Source organism: Oncorhynchus gorbuscha, linkage group LG14 (genome assembly GCF_021184085.1).
Source record: "Oncorhynchus gorbuscha isolate QuinsamMale2020 ecotype Even-year linkage group LG14, OgorEven_v1.0, whole genome shotgun sequence".
Classification (NCBI taxonomy): Eukaryota; Metazoa; Chordata; class Actinopteri; order Salmoniformes; family Salmonidae; genus Oncorhynchus; species Oncorhynchus gorbuscha.
The window spans coordinates 54664082-54683294 of record NC_060186.1 but is presented as its reverse complement, the minus strand read 5'-3'; the positions used below and the strand labels follow the sequence as shown (position 1 = coordinate 54683294).

General features: G+C 43.8%; 1 protein-coding gene across 3 annotated transcripts in view; it reads right to left on the bottom strand.

Moving 5' to 3' along the window:
• Nucleotides 1-4921: 4921 nt before the first annotated feature.
• Nucleotides 4922-19213, bottom strand: part of rcan2 (regulator of calcineurin 2) — a 117622-nt gene continuing 103330 nt past the window's right edge. For all 3 annotated transcript variants that reach the window (XM_046298508.1, XM_046298507.1, XM_046298509.1), the window contains one exon: nucleotides 4922-8186. In XM_046298508.1, the coding sequence (XP_046154464.1) occupies nucleotides 8032-8186 (155 nt within the window). In that variant the 3' untranslated portion in view covers nucleotides 4922-8031. The remainder of the gene's footprint in view (nucleotides 8187-19213) is intronic.

Sequence of the window (19213 nt, the reverse complement as noted above, 5' to 3'; positions counted from 1 at the left end):
TGCCCCAAATCTGCCACCACAGCCTGGGCACAGCTCGCCTAGCTCTGGGAATCAGGATGCAGGACCAAAAATTGTCAGAGCACTGGAGCATGGTAACAGCGCGCACGCACGCACGCACGCACGCACGCACGCACGCACGCACGCACACACACACACACACACACACACACACACACACACACACACACACACACACACACACACACACACACACACACACACACATGCTTCAACAAAACAAAACAGAGAGCTACGCAGCATGCTCACATAAACAGTAGGGAGAATAAGTATTTGATACACTGCCGAATTTGCAGGTTTTCCTACTTATAAAGCATGTAGAGGTCTGTAAATGTTTATCATAGGTACACTTCAACTGTGAGAGACGGAATCCAAAACCGAAATCCAGAAAATCACATTGTATGATTTTTAAGTCATTCATTTGCATTTTATTGTATGACATAAGTATTTGATCACCTACGGCTCTCAATTACGGCTCTCACAGACCTGTTAGTTTTTCTTTAAGAATCCCTCCTGTTCTCCACTCATTACCTGTATTAACTGCACCTGTTTGAACTTGTTACCTGTATAAAAGACACCTGTCCACACACTCAATCAAACAGACTCCAACCTCTCCACAATGGCCAAGACCAGAGAGCTGTGTAAGGACATCAGGGATAAAATTGTAGACCTGCACAAGGCTGGGATGGGCTACAGGACAATAGGCAAGCAGCTTGGTGAGAAGGCAACAACTGTTGGCGCAATTATTAGAAAATGGAAGAAGTTCAAGATGACGGTCAAACACCCTCGGTCTGGGGCTCCATGCAAGATCTCACCTCGTAGGGCATCAATGATCATGAGGAAGGTGAGGGATCAGCCCAGAACTACACGGCAGGACCTGGTCAATGACCTGAAGAGAGCTGGGACCACAGTCTCAAAGAAAACCATTAGTAACACACTACGCCGTCATGGATTAAAATCCTGCAGCACACGCAAGGTCCCCCTGCTCAAGCCAGCGCATGTCCAGGCCCGTCTGAAGTTTGCCAATGACCATCTGGATGATCCAGAGGAGGAATGGGAGAAGATCATGTGGTCTGATGAGACAAAAATAGAGCTTTTTGGTCTAAACTCCACTTGCCGTGTTTGGAGGAAGAAGAAGGATGAGTACAACCCCAAGAACACCCTCCCAACCGTAAAGCATGGAGATGGAAACATCATTATTTGGGGATGCTTTTCTTCAAAGGGGACAGGACGACTGCACCGTACTGAGGGGAGGATGGATGGGGCCATGTATCGCGAGATCTTGGCCAACAATCTCCTTCCATCAGTAAGAGCATTGAAGATGGGTCGTGGCTGGGTCTTCCAGCATGACAACGACCCGACACACACAGCCTGGGCAACTAAGGAGTGGCTCCGTAAGAAGCATCTCAAGGTCCTGGAGTGGCCTAGCCAGTCTCCAGACCTGAACCCAATAGAAAATCTTTGGAGGGAGTTGAAAGTCTGTATTGCCCAGCGAAAGCCCCCGAAACCTGAAGGATCTGGAGAAGGTCTGTATGGAGGAGTGGGCCAAAATCCCTGCTGCAGTGTGTGCAAACCTGGTCAAGAACTACAGGAAACGTATGATCTCTGTAATTGCAAACAAAGGTTTCTGTACCAAATATTAAGTTCTGCTTTTCTGATGTATCAAATACTTATGTCATACAATAAAATGCAAATTAATTACTTAAAATACAATGTGATTATCTGGATTTTGGTTTTAGATTCTGTCTCTCACAGTTGAAGTGTACCTATGATAAAAATGAAAGACCTCTACACGCTTTGTAAGTAGGAAAACCTGCAAAATCGGCAGTGTATCAAATAATTGTTCTCCCCACTGTATGCACTATAGGCACATACAGAAAGTCACACAGCATCTCCCCTGAAACAACCACTGATACGCACACACACACACATTTTTACCAACAAAGGAACAAATTATATATTTATGCACTCGATTAAATAAATATTATCAATGGAACACTGACAGAGCTGGTCTGAAATGATTATATTGTACAGAGTGGCCGACTGTCTGTCATTCTAGCATTCTATAGTGATGTTTCAACATTGTCTACATGCTAACAGGCATTCAAAGCCCCGTTTATACCTGGTGCTAACATGTGTCCTTTGTCCTGATCTTCTCTATATTCTGATTGTACCCATATTTCCAGAAATGTGTCTACACGTGGTATTAAACTGTTTTCCGTCCAATGTGTCTGCATTGTGAACAGATTCCCTAGTCCCTTCCTTTATGCAAATCATTTCACAGCTATTCTTTCAAAATATGATTTTTTAATTTAATGTAAGACACACTGATGTAATCACTCAATGGTGCCACCTGTTAATGATTTTAGAGGGTGGAAAAATTATGATATAAATGGTTTTTCTGTCCAGATCTGTCTACACTTGTAAGATATCCAGACACAATGCTTGACTGACTACCTCCAGATGTGGGCAGAAAGATCTGAACACATTACAATGTGTCTTTTGATTGTCTACACCTGTCTGACAATGTGGGTACAATCAGAATGTGGACAAAATCAAGACAAAGGACGCAAGTTATAATCAGGTATAAACGGGGCTATAGATTTTACGGTGGCATTTCACTTTATAATGATATGATCATTCCTTTTAATAACACCCATAAAATCAAATCTCAGCTGCTTAAATTTGGCCATAAAACAGGCAGCCTATAAAACGGAAGGTATTTACTGCCTCCTAGTGGTCCATGCAGATATTTCTCTGCAGAGAGGCGAATTGATTTATGTCTTCTGTGAATTTTTACTATGCAATGAAATAGAAGATGGTAAATCCTAATCTATTACTCACAGACATCACAGTCTCATATTATTATTACTGAAAACCACAGGTTCATCAGCAAACACTTTATTTACGGTCTGTCTCCTAACGGCTCCATAAAGACCTAGACGTTTGGCAAGCAAATTGGACATAAACACTGCTTTGAAAATAAGTAATGGAATTTATTAGTAATAAACCAAGTATTTTTTATGGTCACATTTTGCATTACCATTTTGTTATTAGCATGTAATTACCCCTATAAGCACAGTGTAATAATTCCAGTTTTGTGTTACATGTACCCATTGAAAGGATAGGGTAAGAGTTAGTCTAACAGCTGTAAGTGCACTGTATTACCATTCTAGGGTTTCAGCTCCACAATGTATTATCCTAACCATAGACTGATAATACGTTGCACTTAGAGCTGAAACCCTAACTCTAACCCTAACCCTAACTCTAACTCTAACTGTTACGGATACAGTTATCCTGTGTGTGTGTGTATCCTGTGTGTGTGTTTCTTTTCTCTCCTTCTCCCCTCACAGGTGAAAACCATCACTCCCCAATCAATCATCAATCAGAAGACACACCTCCTCCTATTTCCTGACCTATCACAGTTCCTTCCCCATGGTTTAAAAACCCCATCATTTGTTTGTTCTAAAGCAGCTCAGCTCAGCTCAATCTCTCTGTAAATGCCATGTCTGTAGGTCTCAGTGTTTCACTCTCGCTTTGTGTCTTAACCTCTCTTTTGTTTAAAGCACCTCCATAGCACTTTGTCATCACCTGTGAGTATTGTTTTTGGTTATGGTGTTTGTTTGTTTGCTGGTGGGAAAAGGGGGAAACCAAGACAAGTCGCCCATGGGCATACACTACCCGTAGGTGAACTTTGTTAAATACACTAGTTAGAACTGGGCGGACCACCCACTGTATTTTTGGTTAGTTAGTTAGTTGTTGTTAAAGTAGGCTAGTCTAGCTTAGGGGTGTGTTTTTGTATATTTATTGTTTCTTTCCTTGGGTCCAGCTCAGCCCCTTTTCCTGCTCCCCCCATTACCGTGTGTTTATAAATAAACCTAGAGTTTGACGGTAGATTTCTGTTGTCGTGGTTATTTCGTGCACACTTTTACTTTGTCACAATAATAATTTGCATGAGTTATGTTACGGGTCTCATTACCATCCCCCCTAGACTGTCGGGCCAAAAGGGATTCGTAACACTAACCCTAACCCTAACTCTAACCCATAAAACAATCCCTTACTCTACAACCCTGGTGAATGTTACATGTTTGGCAAGAACGATGATTGATGTCACTGTTGTGTCTATAAGCAGGCTTTATTCTCATCCTATAGGCCAAGCCTGTGGTTTCTACATGTCTATATGGGAGCCAGTTATTGAGTGGTTTGTTTTCTGGATGACCGAACAGCTAGAAGGAGGCAGGAGACTGAGGAGAAGAGAGGAAAGGAGGGAGAGTCAAAGCACCACTTTTCATGTCATTTCTGTTCTACAGCAAAGGACAAAAAGTTGAAGCCTTCGTAAACATAGCCTGTAGCCACTTGACTGAACAATGAACATCAGTGTCATATTGTAACCTGTCATCCACACTAGAAAGGTGCGGGCACTGGAAACACCACCATGATTGACGGCTGTTGCGTCAGCATCACCCTAGAAACCCACGGCAACAGTGGAGTGAGGGGAATAACAAGCGATCTCCAACAGAGGATAAAGCAATAAGGAACATACGGGAGAGAGAGAGACAGAGAGAGAGAGAGGGGGGTGGAAGGGAAAGAGATGGAGAGAGATGAGGTGAATGTTGCGTTTATCACAGTGATGTCCTCTTTGTTCAAAATGAAACACTGTACAATGGTGATGAGAAAAACAACTGGAGTGGCGCCGAATTGGCCGTGGCCAGCCTTACACACTGATGTTCCACAAGGAAGGGAATTAAAGGGGATGGAGTGACGGTTAGCTGAATGGGGAGACTTTACAAGAAGGAGCCATGTAAATGGAGGCTGGGGAGGTGATGTAGACACTTTTCATTTTGCTATACAATCAGTAAGCCGATAGCAACAGAGCCGCGAAATAACAACACGAGACAATTCATTAAAACCAAACTATTTTAATACTACCATAGAATCATTTGAACTACTTGTACATGGCTACCATGAATATTTGTACAAAAATGCAGTAAAAATAGTATTGATTAATATATACAGATATGTCTCCTTAGTGTAGGCAGGCAGGTTGTTGTAACGTTACATGTAGAATGACAAGTACATTGATGGTCATACACTATTTTTACACAATACACATATTGGTTACCTCCATCACTGATATTCCCTTCCAATCCAACTGACTCTTAGAAGAAACAGATAAGAATATAATGATTTTAATTTGAAAATAAAATACAAATATCGGGACGTTGAATCAGACACAGGTAGTGTCTATTGTGTTTACGTTTGGAGGAATATGACCGCAGGACAAGATTGTAGCGCAGATTCAACAGATCTGAGGTTTAGGCGAAAGACACCAAAGTCCAGAACAAAAACCATTGCATGTATACAAGTCACCTCATTGAGGGTAGTAATGGTGGCTGTAGTACATACTTGTGACAGTGGCATGTGTTGTGTTTGATTCATCTGACCATATAGTGAGGGAACAGTGTCTTAAAGCCAGCATGTATGAAATAAAACAAGGAAGAAGAATACACTATTGTAAACATTTGATATGCACCATTTACAATACATGATTCAAACCTGGTGTTTTTAGGAGCGGGCCTGTATTCAAATTCATTTGAAGTCTATGACTTCCACAAGGATAGTGGCTCATTATTACCAACATCATTTGATCTAAAATATCAATTAGAATGAATGTAAATGTTATACAATAACAGATAGAAAAATATTGCAGGTAAAATAAAACTACAACCTACTGGAAATGGTTGGAATTAAACTACAACCTACTGGAACTGGTTGGAATTAAACTACATCCTATTGGAGCTTGTTGGAATTAAACTACAACCTACTGGAACTGGTTGGAATTAAACTACATCCTATTGGAGCTTGTTGGAATAAAACTACAACCTACTGGAGCTGGTTGGAATAAAACTACAACCTACTGGAGCTGGTTGGAATAAAACTACAACCTACTGGAGCTGATTGGAATAAAACTTCATCCTACTGGAGCTGGTTGGAATAAAACTACAACCTACTGGAGCTGGTTGGAATATAACTACAAACTACTGGAGCTGGTTGGAATAAAACTACATCCTACTGGAGCTGGTTGGAATAAAACTACATCCTACTGGAGCTGGTTGGAATAAAAAAAAAAATTTCAGTGCACTTTGAACTGGGTTATCAAATCTGATCATTTGAGCCATCGTTATCAGAGATGGGGATTGGAATGATGTATAGTGAGGGGTTACAGTGAGGGGTTACAGTGAGGGTTTAGAGTGAGGGGTTACAGTGAGGGTTTAGAGTGAGGGGTTACAGTGAGGGTTTAGAGTGAGAGGTTATAGTGAGGGGTTACAGTGAGGGATTACAGTGAGGGGTTACAGTGAGGGGCTACAGCGAGGGTTTAGAATGGGGGGTTACAGTGAGGGTTTAGAGTGAGGGGTTACAATGAGGGTTTAGAGTGAGGCGTTAGTGTATAAAAGCACCCAGGGTTGAATTAGTGGCTCACAGTAATGTAGAATCAGAGTGTAGGTGCAATGTCTGAAACAGGAAGGGTCAATAGTTTGGACAATAGAAAATTGATCACAACGCCAGTTCTCCACAAATAGACAGGGAGGTCCAATTTGTACAGGGCTTGTTCTACTGCCTATAAGTTCAATCAGGCACACCAAGAAGACACTCATTGAACCAACACAGGAAAAACAAAACACACAATAAAGGAAAACAAACATGGTTGTGTGTGTGAGTACAGTATGTAATTCCCCTTGACCATCTCGACAGAAACTGTGTAATAGCACTTGGAAGATTTGTGTAACATAACTCTATAATAACATTATTTTTTTCCTCTCAGGATCGTCATCATGCATTTATTTTCTTCGTGGTGAGTTTGAATAAATGTTTCTTTCTCGCTCCCTACAGAGGCACATAAAGGAAACACGAGGAAATCCCATGACTGAGCCACGGTTCTCAGACAACACAATATCTCTATAAAAATGTAACCATGCACTTTATAGACTGGCTTCACGTGATGATATATGATTGGCTCTCCATTTCAGCCAATGAGGAAAAGGTGGCCACCAGGCATTCCGTTTTTTATTTTGTTTTCTTACTACTCCTTTTTCTTTAAACAGACTTTCAGGGACAAGACATGGACACAGAACAATTCACACTGAGGAACAATCACGGAAATGTCCTTGTACATAATACTTTCCCTGTAAGGTGCATGGATTGTAATTGTTATTAGCCTTGTTTTCTGTGAAGGACACCGGTAGCCAGAAAACACAGGGAGATAAAAGAGAGAAGTTAGCGAAGAGAGAAGAGAGGTCAAATTGACAGCTACATACAGGAAACGGAACAAAGTAAACACACAAACTAGATCAGACCAGTGCATGCATTGGCGAGATTGAAAGAATTCCCATGGTCGACAGACAGCACTGATAACACGATGAATAACCCAACTTTATGGGGACTATAAGACAAAGTATTGACCATTTACCATAATGCTCCTTCAAGTTACTTCAACTCATGCAGCGCCAGAGTCATCCCACCACCTCAGTAGCTAGCATGCCCTAATGAGAGAAGCGCTATTCATCGTCAGTGCTTGGGGTACATACGCAGTGTAGAGCGAGCAATGCTAACACACGTCTATAAAGGCGACCAATGGGCTTCTTTACACTGGCATTCGCCACAACCCCTAAGCCAATCAGAGGCCGAGCTCAAAGCAAGGTGCTGCCCCATCACTGCAAACTGTGTGACATTACAACAACAGAATCATACAGACAGGAACCAATCACTGAGGATACGGTGACTGAATCTTGATGTAAGTATGGAGTATTGCCAACACAATCATACATGTAGCACATCAACGGCTGTATGTCGACGAGGATGAGTAACAGAGAGCACTCCCCTTCTGGCCCGGGCGAGGTGGCCGTAGGGTGGGGAGTGCTGAACACGGGGATTGTTCCTGTGAGAGAGAGACGGGATCGATTCTCCTTCCTCCAGATGACGATGTTACGGCAGGAAGTGGCAGGGGGACAGAGTTCAGTGAGAAGTAGGAAGGTCAGGGCGCCGGGTCTGGATGATTTTTGGTTTGGGGCAATTCTTTGGTTCTTCCACTTCCTCGGTGTCGCTGTCGCAGACGTGGACAACAACACTGGGGGTGGACTCTGTTCCAGCATGCAGCTCAAACTTCTCTCCTGTAGACAGAGAGAGAGACGGGAGAGAGAGAGAGAGAGAGAGAGAGAGAGAGAGAGAGAGACGGGAGAGAGACGGGAGAGACAGAGAGAGAGAGAGGCGGAATAGAGAGAGAGAAAGACGGAATAGAGAGAGAGAAAGACGGAATAGAGAGAGAGAGAGACGGGAGAGAGAGAGAGAGAGACGGGAGAGAGAGAGAGAGATGGGAGAGAGAGAGAGAGCGAGATGGGAGAGAGAGAGGCGGAATAGAGAGACGGGAGAGAGAGAGAGACGGGAGAGAGAGAGGCGGAATAGAGAGAGAGAGAGAGAGACAGGAGAGAGAGAAAGAGAGACGGGAGAGAGAGAGAGACGGAATAGAGAGAGAGAGAGACGGGAGAGAGAGAGAGAGAGAGAGAGAGAGAGAGAGAGAGAGAGAGAGAGACAGGAGAGAGAGAGGTGGAATAGAGAGAGAGAGACAGGAGAGAGAGAAAGAGACGGAAGAGAGAGAGAGAGACGGGAGAGAGAGAGGCGGAATAGAGAGAGAGAGAGAGAGAGGGAGATGGAATAGAGAGAGAGAGAGATGGAATAGAGAGAGAGACGGGAGAGAGAGAGAGAGAGAGAGAGACGGAATAGAGAGAGAGAGACGGAAGAGAGCGAGAGAGAGAGGGATGGGAGAGAGAGAGAGACGGGAGAGACGGAATAGAGAAAGAGAGAGACGGGAGAGAGAGATCATCACAGCACAGTTGAAAAATACATGGCAAATAGAAATCCAATATGGATGGTGTTAAGAGATAGATGGGAGGAGTTGATTGGAGCTGAAGGTTGGGAGTAATAACAACTAATATCAACTAAATAACAAATGTAAAACAATATTGTGCCCATAAAATGTATATAGTATGTAGAAGCTGGAAGTAGAAGCTTAGCGTTGTTGTTCACTAGTTTACTCCAATTAGGGAAGGAGTGGTAGGGTTAGAAAGTAATAAAGGAAAATATATATTTTTTAAATATATATATATATATTGGATTGGAAATGATGCAGATAATTACATTGACGGAAGCTACAATCTATATGCAATATTAAAGCTGATCTAGAGAGAGAGAGAGAGAGAGAGAGAGACAGAGGGGGGAGAGAGGAATGGTCAGGACAAGACATTTGAAAATATAAACATATACATGACCTCAAGAGGGAGCCCTGGTTCCAAGAGAGACACTAAATCAGTGAGGTAATAATAATAATAATAATATATGCCATTTAGCAGACGCTTTTATCCAAAGCGACTTACAGTCATGTGTGCATACATTCTACGTATGGGTGGTCCCGGGGATCGAACCCACTACCCTGGCGTGACAAGCGCCATGCTCTACCAACTGAGCTACAGAAGGAGGTGAGGCAAACTCAACCTGGGTGAGGATTTTCTCCTCATAATTACTAAACGGTCATGTGAGAATTGGGGGGCAGAAGCTTAATATACAGAAAGACTATGTAATTCTCTGAGTAGGAGGACCTGAACCCAGGGAGGACTGAAGCAATATCCTCCCTCCCTCATTCCCTCCCTCCCTCCATTTCTCCTGAGTACTGGGCTCCTCAGCCAACCGCTGGGCGACGTCAATGCTGCTGCGTGCTGTCGCTCCGGGTCAGACAGTCAGAGTCAGAAAGAGGGAGAGAGGGAGAGGGGGAGGGGGGAGAGAGGGAGAGGGAGAGGTAGAGAGGGGGAGGGGGAGCGATGGGGAGAGAGGGAGAGGTAGAGAGGGGGAGCGATGGGGAGAGAGGGAGAGGTAGAGAGGGGGAGGGGAGGGGGCGATGGGGAGAGAGGGGGAGGAATGCAGAAAACAGAGAAAAGAGAGAAAAGGAAATAGAGAGAGAAGGGGAGGTACTGAGAGGAAGAGAATGAGAGGGGGATAATAGAGGCTCAGCACACGCCCAGTACTCAGAACAACATAATGGAACTGTATCAGTATCAGTCAACTCACTCCCAGATCAGCTACAGAGCCCAGAACACACACTCATCTCCACACTGGGGGTTCAACACTCTCCTTAAGAGCTGTTATACAGTATACCTTAGCTATCATCTGTCATTTAGTACGTCTCAGGGGTTCTGATAACGACAACATTACAGCTAATTATCACATAATGACATACACACGCATGCACACACACACACACACACACACACACACACACACACACACACACACACACACACACACACACACACACACACACACACACACACACACACACACACACACACACACACACGCACGCACGCACGCACGCACGCACGCACGCACGCACGCACACACACACACACACACACACAGCTCATTATCATTCACAGCACATGCGCCTTGCATTATCCCTGCTATTTCAGGCTCTGCTAATAAAGGGGCTCTGTGTGTGTGTGTGTGTGTGTAGGGACTGTACTGTATGCAATAAGCTCACCATCTCTAACGCCATGGCCATGGCAATGAACGCCTGTCCAGCCACAACCCACCTGGCCAGCTCCTGTCAAAGCTATGTATTAACCAGGATACAAATGGATGGCACCTAGTGGCTCGTACCATGCGGAGCATGTGTTTGGGGGTGGAAGGACAGATGGACAGCGGGACGTGATGGTCTCTCTCTTTGGGCTCCAGCGTGACCTAGGCCCACTAACACAGTGCAGCTACTTTTACAGCATTCTTTCAAGCCAGGCCAAACACTTCAAATAATACACTCTCTGAATCACAGTTTTTTAAATATACAACATTCCTTATCAACAGTCCCAAAAGAAACAGGTGTAGTAGACTACAGCACAGGACTGCTCTTCTGGTACAGAGTTAACCCCATTATGGGTGAGGCAACTGTTCCTTCAGGAGCGTTTGACTGCTGCTGTACACACCTTTCCCATTCATATACTGTCCATCCTGTCTATACACACCATTATATACATATATTTAGAAACTGGGTGGTTCGAGCCCTGAATGCTGATTGGCTGACAGCCGTTGTATATGAGACCGTATACCACGGGTATGCAACCTATGAACAGTCCGTAGCTGTGGTATATTGACCATATACCACACCTCCTCGGGCCTTATTGCTTAAATATACATGTATACATTATATTCCGGACTCTGACATTGCTCGTTCTGATATTTCACATTTGTGTGTATTGTTTTGTATTGTTTAGGTATTACTGCGCTGTCGGCGCTGGAAACCGAAGAATTTTGCTGCACCTGCGATAACATTTGCAAAATATGTGTACGCAACCAATGACATTTGATTTGATATGTTTGCTGCATAACATTCACTGACATCATCTGTTCTAGTGTGGAAACGATTTCTTACCAGCACCGGCTTTGCTGAGAGCTGCTTTATTGAAGAAAACTAGCACTTATTATGACTTTGATATGTGGTTGTCCCAACTTGCTAACTTAAAGTAAACGCACTACCTGCAATTAGCTCTGGATAAGAGAGTCTGCTAAATGACTAGTATGTGGAATAGAAACGTTAAAGACCTTATCTATTCTACTGTATACTGTAAGGGCCAATACACCCAGGCATGATTTCACTGTATTACTAGAGTATTACTACAGTATTACTACAGTACTGTACCACTGTTCTTTCAGCTCCAGACCCTGGTATAGTAATCGTACAGCGCTGCCTGCCTGCTGACACACGTCTTGACGACCCCCTTGCCCACAGATGCGCCTCAAATGTTTTGATTTCTCAGGCTTAGTGAGAGAGCGAGTGAAAGGCTGGATACGTGCCTTGTAAACAAGCTGGGAGCAACAAAAGCATTTTCTCCTTAACGAGGGCTTGTGTTGGAGGGAGGCAGACTGCTGGAGCCGTAATCACACTACACTCAGCTAGTCTCTCTGAAGGCTGGCGTGCATGTGGAAACACGGCACTGGATGGAAAAAACGCGCGCGCACACACACACACACACACACACACACACACACACACACACACACACACACACACACACACACACACACACACACACACACACACACACACACACACACACACACACACACACACACACACACACACACACACACACACACACACACACTTACACACAGTGGCGACCCGTCATTCACCTGGTTTGTTACTGTTTTGTTTGTTATTTTGGCATTAATACATGTCATATATCAGTTTGATAACAATGTAAAAAATATATATATATTGAGTTAATAAAGCCGCATACATTTTTACTTGTTACAGTCTAGCTCAGGGCTTTCTTACTTGTTACAGTCTAGCTCAGGGCTTTCTTACTTGTTACAGTCTAGCTCAGGGCTTTCTTACTTGTTACAGTCTAGCTCAGGGCTTTCTTACTTGTTACAGTCTAGCTCAGTGCTTTCTTACTTGTTACAGTCTAGCTCAGTGCTTTCTTACTTGTTACAGTCTAGCTCAGTGCTTTCTTACTTGTTACAGTCTAGCTCAGTGCTTTCTTACTTGTTACAGTCTAGCTCAGTGCTTTCTTACTTGTTACAGTCTAGCTCAGTGCTTTCTTACTTGTTACAGTCTAGCTCAGTGCTTTCTTACTTGTTAAAGTCTAGTTCAGTGCTTTCTTACTTGTTACAGTCTAGCTCAGGGCTTTCTTACTTGTTACAGTCTAGCTCGGTGCTTTCTAACTTGTTACAGTCTAGCTCAGGGCTTTCTTACTTGTTACAGTCTAGCTCAGTGCTTTCTTACTTGTTACAGTCTAGCTCAGTGCCTTCTTACTTGTTACAGTCTAGCTCAGGGCTTTCTTACTTGTTACAGTCTAGCTCAGGGCTTTCTTACTTGTTACAGTCTATCTCAGTGCTTTCTTACTTGTTACAGTCTAGCTCAGTGCTTTCTGTGGTGGGCAGCCAGGAAAAATACAGAGAGTAGGGGTTGGTAATCTTCTCTAGTTGCGCCGTGATTGGCTCAGTGTTCTGTCACTCATGGGGACATTACATCACCGCGAAATCTACAGGGAGAGCTTGAAAGTTCAAGCCCCCTTGGGTGCTTCTATAGATTGACCACAGATGAAATATTGACAAATCACGTTATATCTACCGTAGCTTTGATTGGACTGATTTCAAAATCGTTGCTAGCAAGCTAGACAAGCAGTAATCATCATGAATCACATCTACAATCTACTGGCAAATCCTTTTCGATCCTTGTCATATGAAGAAAACCCATAGATAAAGCGTATTGGTGCTCATCGGCCATTGGACATAAACATTACGGTACACAACAAGTTGGAAATAGCAACTTCAACAATGAGTGGTTTGGAAGGAATCCGTGGCTAACTGCAAGTGCTGCAAAGCAATCCCTATTTTGCTTCACCTGCCTGCTATTCGGTGGAGAGTGTGTGTGGTCCAAGTCTGGATTTAAGGATTTAAAGCATCCGTCTGAAAGTGTCTCTTTTCCGAGCTTAAAAGGATAAACATTCACATGCAAAACCATGGGCCAGAAAAGGTTGAATACATTGGCCATGTTATCAAGCCAGGTGACTTCTGCCCGGTTCAAAACAACTGGAAACTCAGAACTGGAAAATCTCAGACTTCAGTGAGTTCAAGACAACTGGAAACCTGAAAAAAACTAGCTCCGACTGGAAAAATACGTTTTGAATGGTCACCCTACTCGGAATTCCAAGTCGGCCACTCTGGCCTCTTTCTAGAGCTCCGACCTGAAGATCACTGACATCATGATTCAACCTTGTTTTTTTTCAGACTTCCCAGTTGTCTTGAAAGCACCATAAATCCAGAGAATGCCAGACTTTGATGACAAAGTTTTATGACAAAATTTGCCCACCAGAAGGACCGCCATGCCAACTTCCTGTTCAAGTGAGCACAGCATAACAAGGTGATTCCAAAAATGTCTTGTATGCTGCTGCATAAATGACGTAATATTGCAGGGAGATATGTATACTGTAGCTAAGAAAGTAATACTAAATGTATGTTGTGTAGTAAGCTGTTAGTAGCCCATGTGCCTCACCCTAATCATTTGGCCCATTCCCCCTCATAACTTAGCCTATTGTTCTGACTTAGTGGTGCACATGTAGCCTATAACCTGTTTTAGAGAAACGTCATCATCGAATATTGTAAGAGCTTTCATTGTCTGCTTGTCTGCCCCTTTATTTATCCTGCCGTTCTGACTTGGTGTACAGAGAGAATACTGTAAGAACAGCCCATGTTCTGAATTCTGTCGCTGTACATTTCAAAAGTTATATTGACTACGTCCGTCCTAGCTCGCTCACTAATGACTTAATCGAAATAAAGGATTGCCTCTTATCCACTCATTGTTCCCTTATGCCATAGTTTGTACATCTCAATTGTCAGTAGAAACCACATTTGTTTAAGCAAGTCAGCCATATCAGCTATGTTTTTTTAAAGGCAGTAAATGAGGCTGAATGAACAGTTTCAATGCCAGACGAGGCTCCGCTGATAGCCAGGTGTAGCAGTGGGAAGGATTCACTCCATGGTGCTGAAAAGAAAGCTCTGCTGTTGGGACAGCTTTATGTAGGCCCTAACAGTTTGTGGGCACCGTTTGTCACTATTATAGCGCAATTAATGTATTGTTCAGTGTTGTGTTGTGTAGTGGCTTTGCTGACATGCAAATCTTGCCCCACCAAGATTTACATGCTAAAATTGCAAGTGCAAACACACACACACAAGACACACACAAGACACACACAAGACACACGCACGACACACGCACGACACACACACAAGACACACACACGACACACACACAAGACACACACACGACACACACACAAGACACACACACGACACACACACAAGACACACACACACACTTCCTCTCCACACACACACACTTCCAGTAGTGCTAACCCTAAAGCTTCTCCACTAATACTCTGAAGAATAAAAGAATAAAAGCCTGAAATGCGCTCTCTCTCTCACACACACACACACACACACACACACACACACACACACACACACACACACACACACACACACACACACACACACACACACACACACACACACACACACACACACACACACACACACACACACACACACACACACACACACACACACACACACACACACAACCGAGTATGCACGTACGCATACACACAAACATACACTAATGAGGCATGACAGATAGCTATGGTAAGCGCCTGTAATGTTTACAGTTTAAAAGGCAGAGCTTTAAAATAAAATGTTTCTATACAAACTGCACTCTTCAGCCTTACATCAGAGTCTACATTCATATACATGCTGCACTCTATTCCATGACGTAAAAGGCATATATGACCAGGCCTTATCATTGAAGTGCTACTTCAGTGTACCAGGAAATACTCGCCACCAAGGCATGGTTATTGTTAGCCCAATCACATTTTAGCTGCTGCACTTGAAATGTTCTAAACATGTCAGATAATAACCATTCCCACTTGCTTACAGTACATACCATTTACCCTCTACTCCAAATACACTGTTTCACCACAGTCATCTTCAAGCACTACGATTCCCTGACCTCATGTCAGTCTCTGGCCCCTGAGTTCAGAGACAGCCTCTGCTCCACTTCTGATTCTAGGTCAGTGTATAAACTAAAGGCCAGCGATACACAAGGTAAAGACCAGTTTGATCCTGCTCTGCTCTCCGCTCCACTCCCATGAATATGCAAAATCCTTTAAATGAATCTCTTATGCAACCCACTCTAGTCCCTGAACAGAGGAAAGAATACAGTCACTTGAGAGACATTTCTTGTGCTGTATACTCCTACAGCGAGTTAGTTAGTAGTGAAAGGGACTTATAGGGTTTGTGGGTTGTTTGTGGGTTCCACCAGATGTGGTTGTGAGGGTACCTGCATGGTTGACAAGTAAAGGAACGTTTCAAGTGGGATATTCTTGTGCTTGTAAAGTTAGACACCACATAGAGCGACTTAGAGGACTATGAGGCCATGAAGTGGCTGGTGTGTGGTGGTAACCTCCAGCTGTGGCTGTCCTGGGGGTTTACACCCAGCGAGAGAGCGCTCTCGGGCCCAGAGAGACGTACCTGTAGCCCAGGCTGACCCATACTAACAGGGCCTGGGCTCCACTAACAAGTACACCTACAGTGTTAATGACTATGAATGGGAGATTTGCTTAGACCGTCTGTAGAGGTATTATACAGTACGAAGGCAGACAATGTTCCCGTACACAATGAGCCCAGTGCTTCATTGGACCAGGTGAATCACTACCTACAGTACCACTATCCACTACTATTACATCCTATTAGAAGCGCGTAACATCAAACAGGAACTCAATATGAATATGAAATGGTGCTCCAGTAAATATGAGTGGATTGTAAGTATACTGTATGTCTATCTTGATAGATACAGGAAGATCATTCTAGTCAAATGGAACTCATGTGAGTAACCAATCTTAGTTGTCGGCCTGCGGAATCTTCCAGTTAGTGGGCCTATGCAGTCATGCAGTCTAGGGATGACCCCAGCGTATCAGATCAGGGAGAGGAGGAGGGATAGAGAGAGCGAGAGTGAGGATAGAGGGACTGAGAGAGAGGGAGGATAGAGGGGGAGAGAGAGAGTGAGATAACTCTCAGCGGGATGTATTTTGATGGGATTTGGGGAGAGAGAGAGAGAGTGAGATAACTCTCAGCCGGATGTGTTTTGATGGGATTTGGGGAGAGAGAGAGAGAGTGAGATAACTCTCAGCGGGATGTGTTTTGATGGGATTTGGGGAGAGAGAGAGAGTGAGATAACTCTCAGCGGGATGTGTTTTGATGGGATATGGGGAGAGAGAGAGTGAGATAACTCTCAGCAGGATGTGTTTTGATGGGATTTGGGGAGAGAGAGAGATTGAGATAACTCTCAACCGGATGTGTTTTGATGGGATTTGGGGAGAGAGAGAGAGTGAGATAACTCTCAGCTGGATGTGTTTTGATGGGATTTGGGGAGAGAGATAGAGTGAGATAACTCTCAGCGGGATGTGTTTTGATGGGATTTGGGGAGAGAGAGAGAGTGAGATAACTCTCAGCGGGATGTGTTTTGATGGGATTTGGGGAGAGAGAGAGAGTGAGATAACTCTCAGCGGGATGTGTTTTGATGGGATTTGGGGAGAGAGAGAGAGAGTGAGATTACTCTCAGCCGGATGTGTTTACAGGGGCACAGACGGTTAAACGAGGATTAAGAGTCCAAGGTATTGATGGGATTTGGGGAGAGAGAGAGAGAGTGAGATAACTCTCAGCGGGATGTGTTTTGATGGGATTTGGGGAGAGAGAGAGAGTGAGATAACTCTCAGCGGGATGTGTTTTGATGGGATTTGGGGAGAGAGAGAGAGTGAGATAACTCTCAGTGGGATGTGTTTTGATGGGATTTGGGGACAGAGAGAGCTCAAGGACAGCAACACAATTAGACCCAACCAAATCATGAAAAAATAAAAAGATAATTACATGACACATTGTAAAGAATTAATGAAAAAACAGAAAACTGGAATGGTATTTGGCCCTAAACAGAGAGTACACAGTGGCAGAATACCTGCCCGCAGTGACTGACCCAAACTTAAGGAAAGCTTTGACTATATACAGAATAAGTGGGTGGAAGGTAGTCTAGTGGTTAGAGCGTTGGGCCAGTAACCGACAGGTTGCAAGATCTAATCCCTGAGTTGACAAAGTAAAATTCTGTCATTCTGCCCCTGAACAAGGCAGTTAACCCACTAGTCCTAGGCTGTCATTGTAAATAAGAATCTGTTCTTAACTGACTTGTCTAGTTAAATAAAAATAAAAACGGTGTGCCATCGCAGCAAGATTATCTATTTAACTTTTTCTGGCAATGTAAACATATGTTTCCCATGCCAATAAAGTCCCTGTAATTGAAATGTAATTGAAATTGAGAGAGAAAGAAAGAAAAATAAAGTGAAATAGAGAGAGAGAGAGAAAGAGAGAGAGAGAAAGGGGAGAGAGAGAGAGAGAGAGAGAGAGAGAGAGAGAGAGAGAGAGAGAGAGAGAGAGAGATGGAGAGGGAGAGATGGAGAAAGAGGGAGAAAGAGAAAGAGAGCGAGAGGGAGAGAGAGAAAGAGAGAGAGAGAGAGAGAGAGAGAGAGAGAGAGAGAGAGAGAGAGAGAGAGAGAGAGAGAGAGAGAGAGAGAGAGAGAGAGAGAGAGAGAGAGAGAGAGAGAGAGAGAGAGAGAGAGAGAGAGAGAGAGAGAGAGAGAGAGAGAGAGAAAGAAAGATACAGTTACCTAGGGAGTTGACAGCTGAGAGTTAGTCATGTCAAACCCTGTTGCATAATCTAAATGTTCCTACATCTCAACCCACCACCCAGAGCCATTTTAACATCCACAGCTACAAATAGAAGAGATAGGCAGGCAGGCAGGCAGGCAGGCAGACAGACAGACAGACAGACAGACAGACAGACAGACAGACAGACAGACAGACAGACAGACAGACAGACAGACAGACAGACAGACAGACAGACAGACAGACAGACAGACAGACAGACAGACAGACAGACAGACAGACAGACAGACAGACAGACAGACAGACAGACAGACAGTGACATTCAATATTCACTTTTCAAAATGGCCTCCTTGATTGACCTGAGGTAGTGTTAGTTGGGCAGAGGGGGGGGGGTGAGATAGAGCGAGAGAGGGAGAAGGAATGAGAGAGAGAGCGTGAGAGAGAGAAAGATAAGAGGTTAGCAAGAAACTGCAGGTGTTATCTCCCTCTCTCTCCCTCCCTTCATATCATTGACTGGGAATAAGGGTTTATTTACGTGGGAGTTAACCATACGATTGGCAGCTCCAGCAAAGTCAAGCTAAAATTAGCAGAATGGCAAGAATCTGTGAAACAGCTGTTCTGTTAAGAAAATGAGGCTCTGGCCAGGAAGGCAGATAGACTTGACTCTGGCTGTATGGAATATAATCCCTGTACATTTACATACACACTGAGATGAAGCATTGTAAGAAAATAATAGCCTGCCGTCACAGTTTAACTACTGGACACTATGTAATCACCAAACTTGTCTTTTTGCTGGACAAAAAGCACTCTAGTATCAGGCATTTAGTGAGATATAACAAACATGCCAGACAAAAAGATGATTGACACTCCGTTTAGGTCT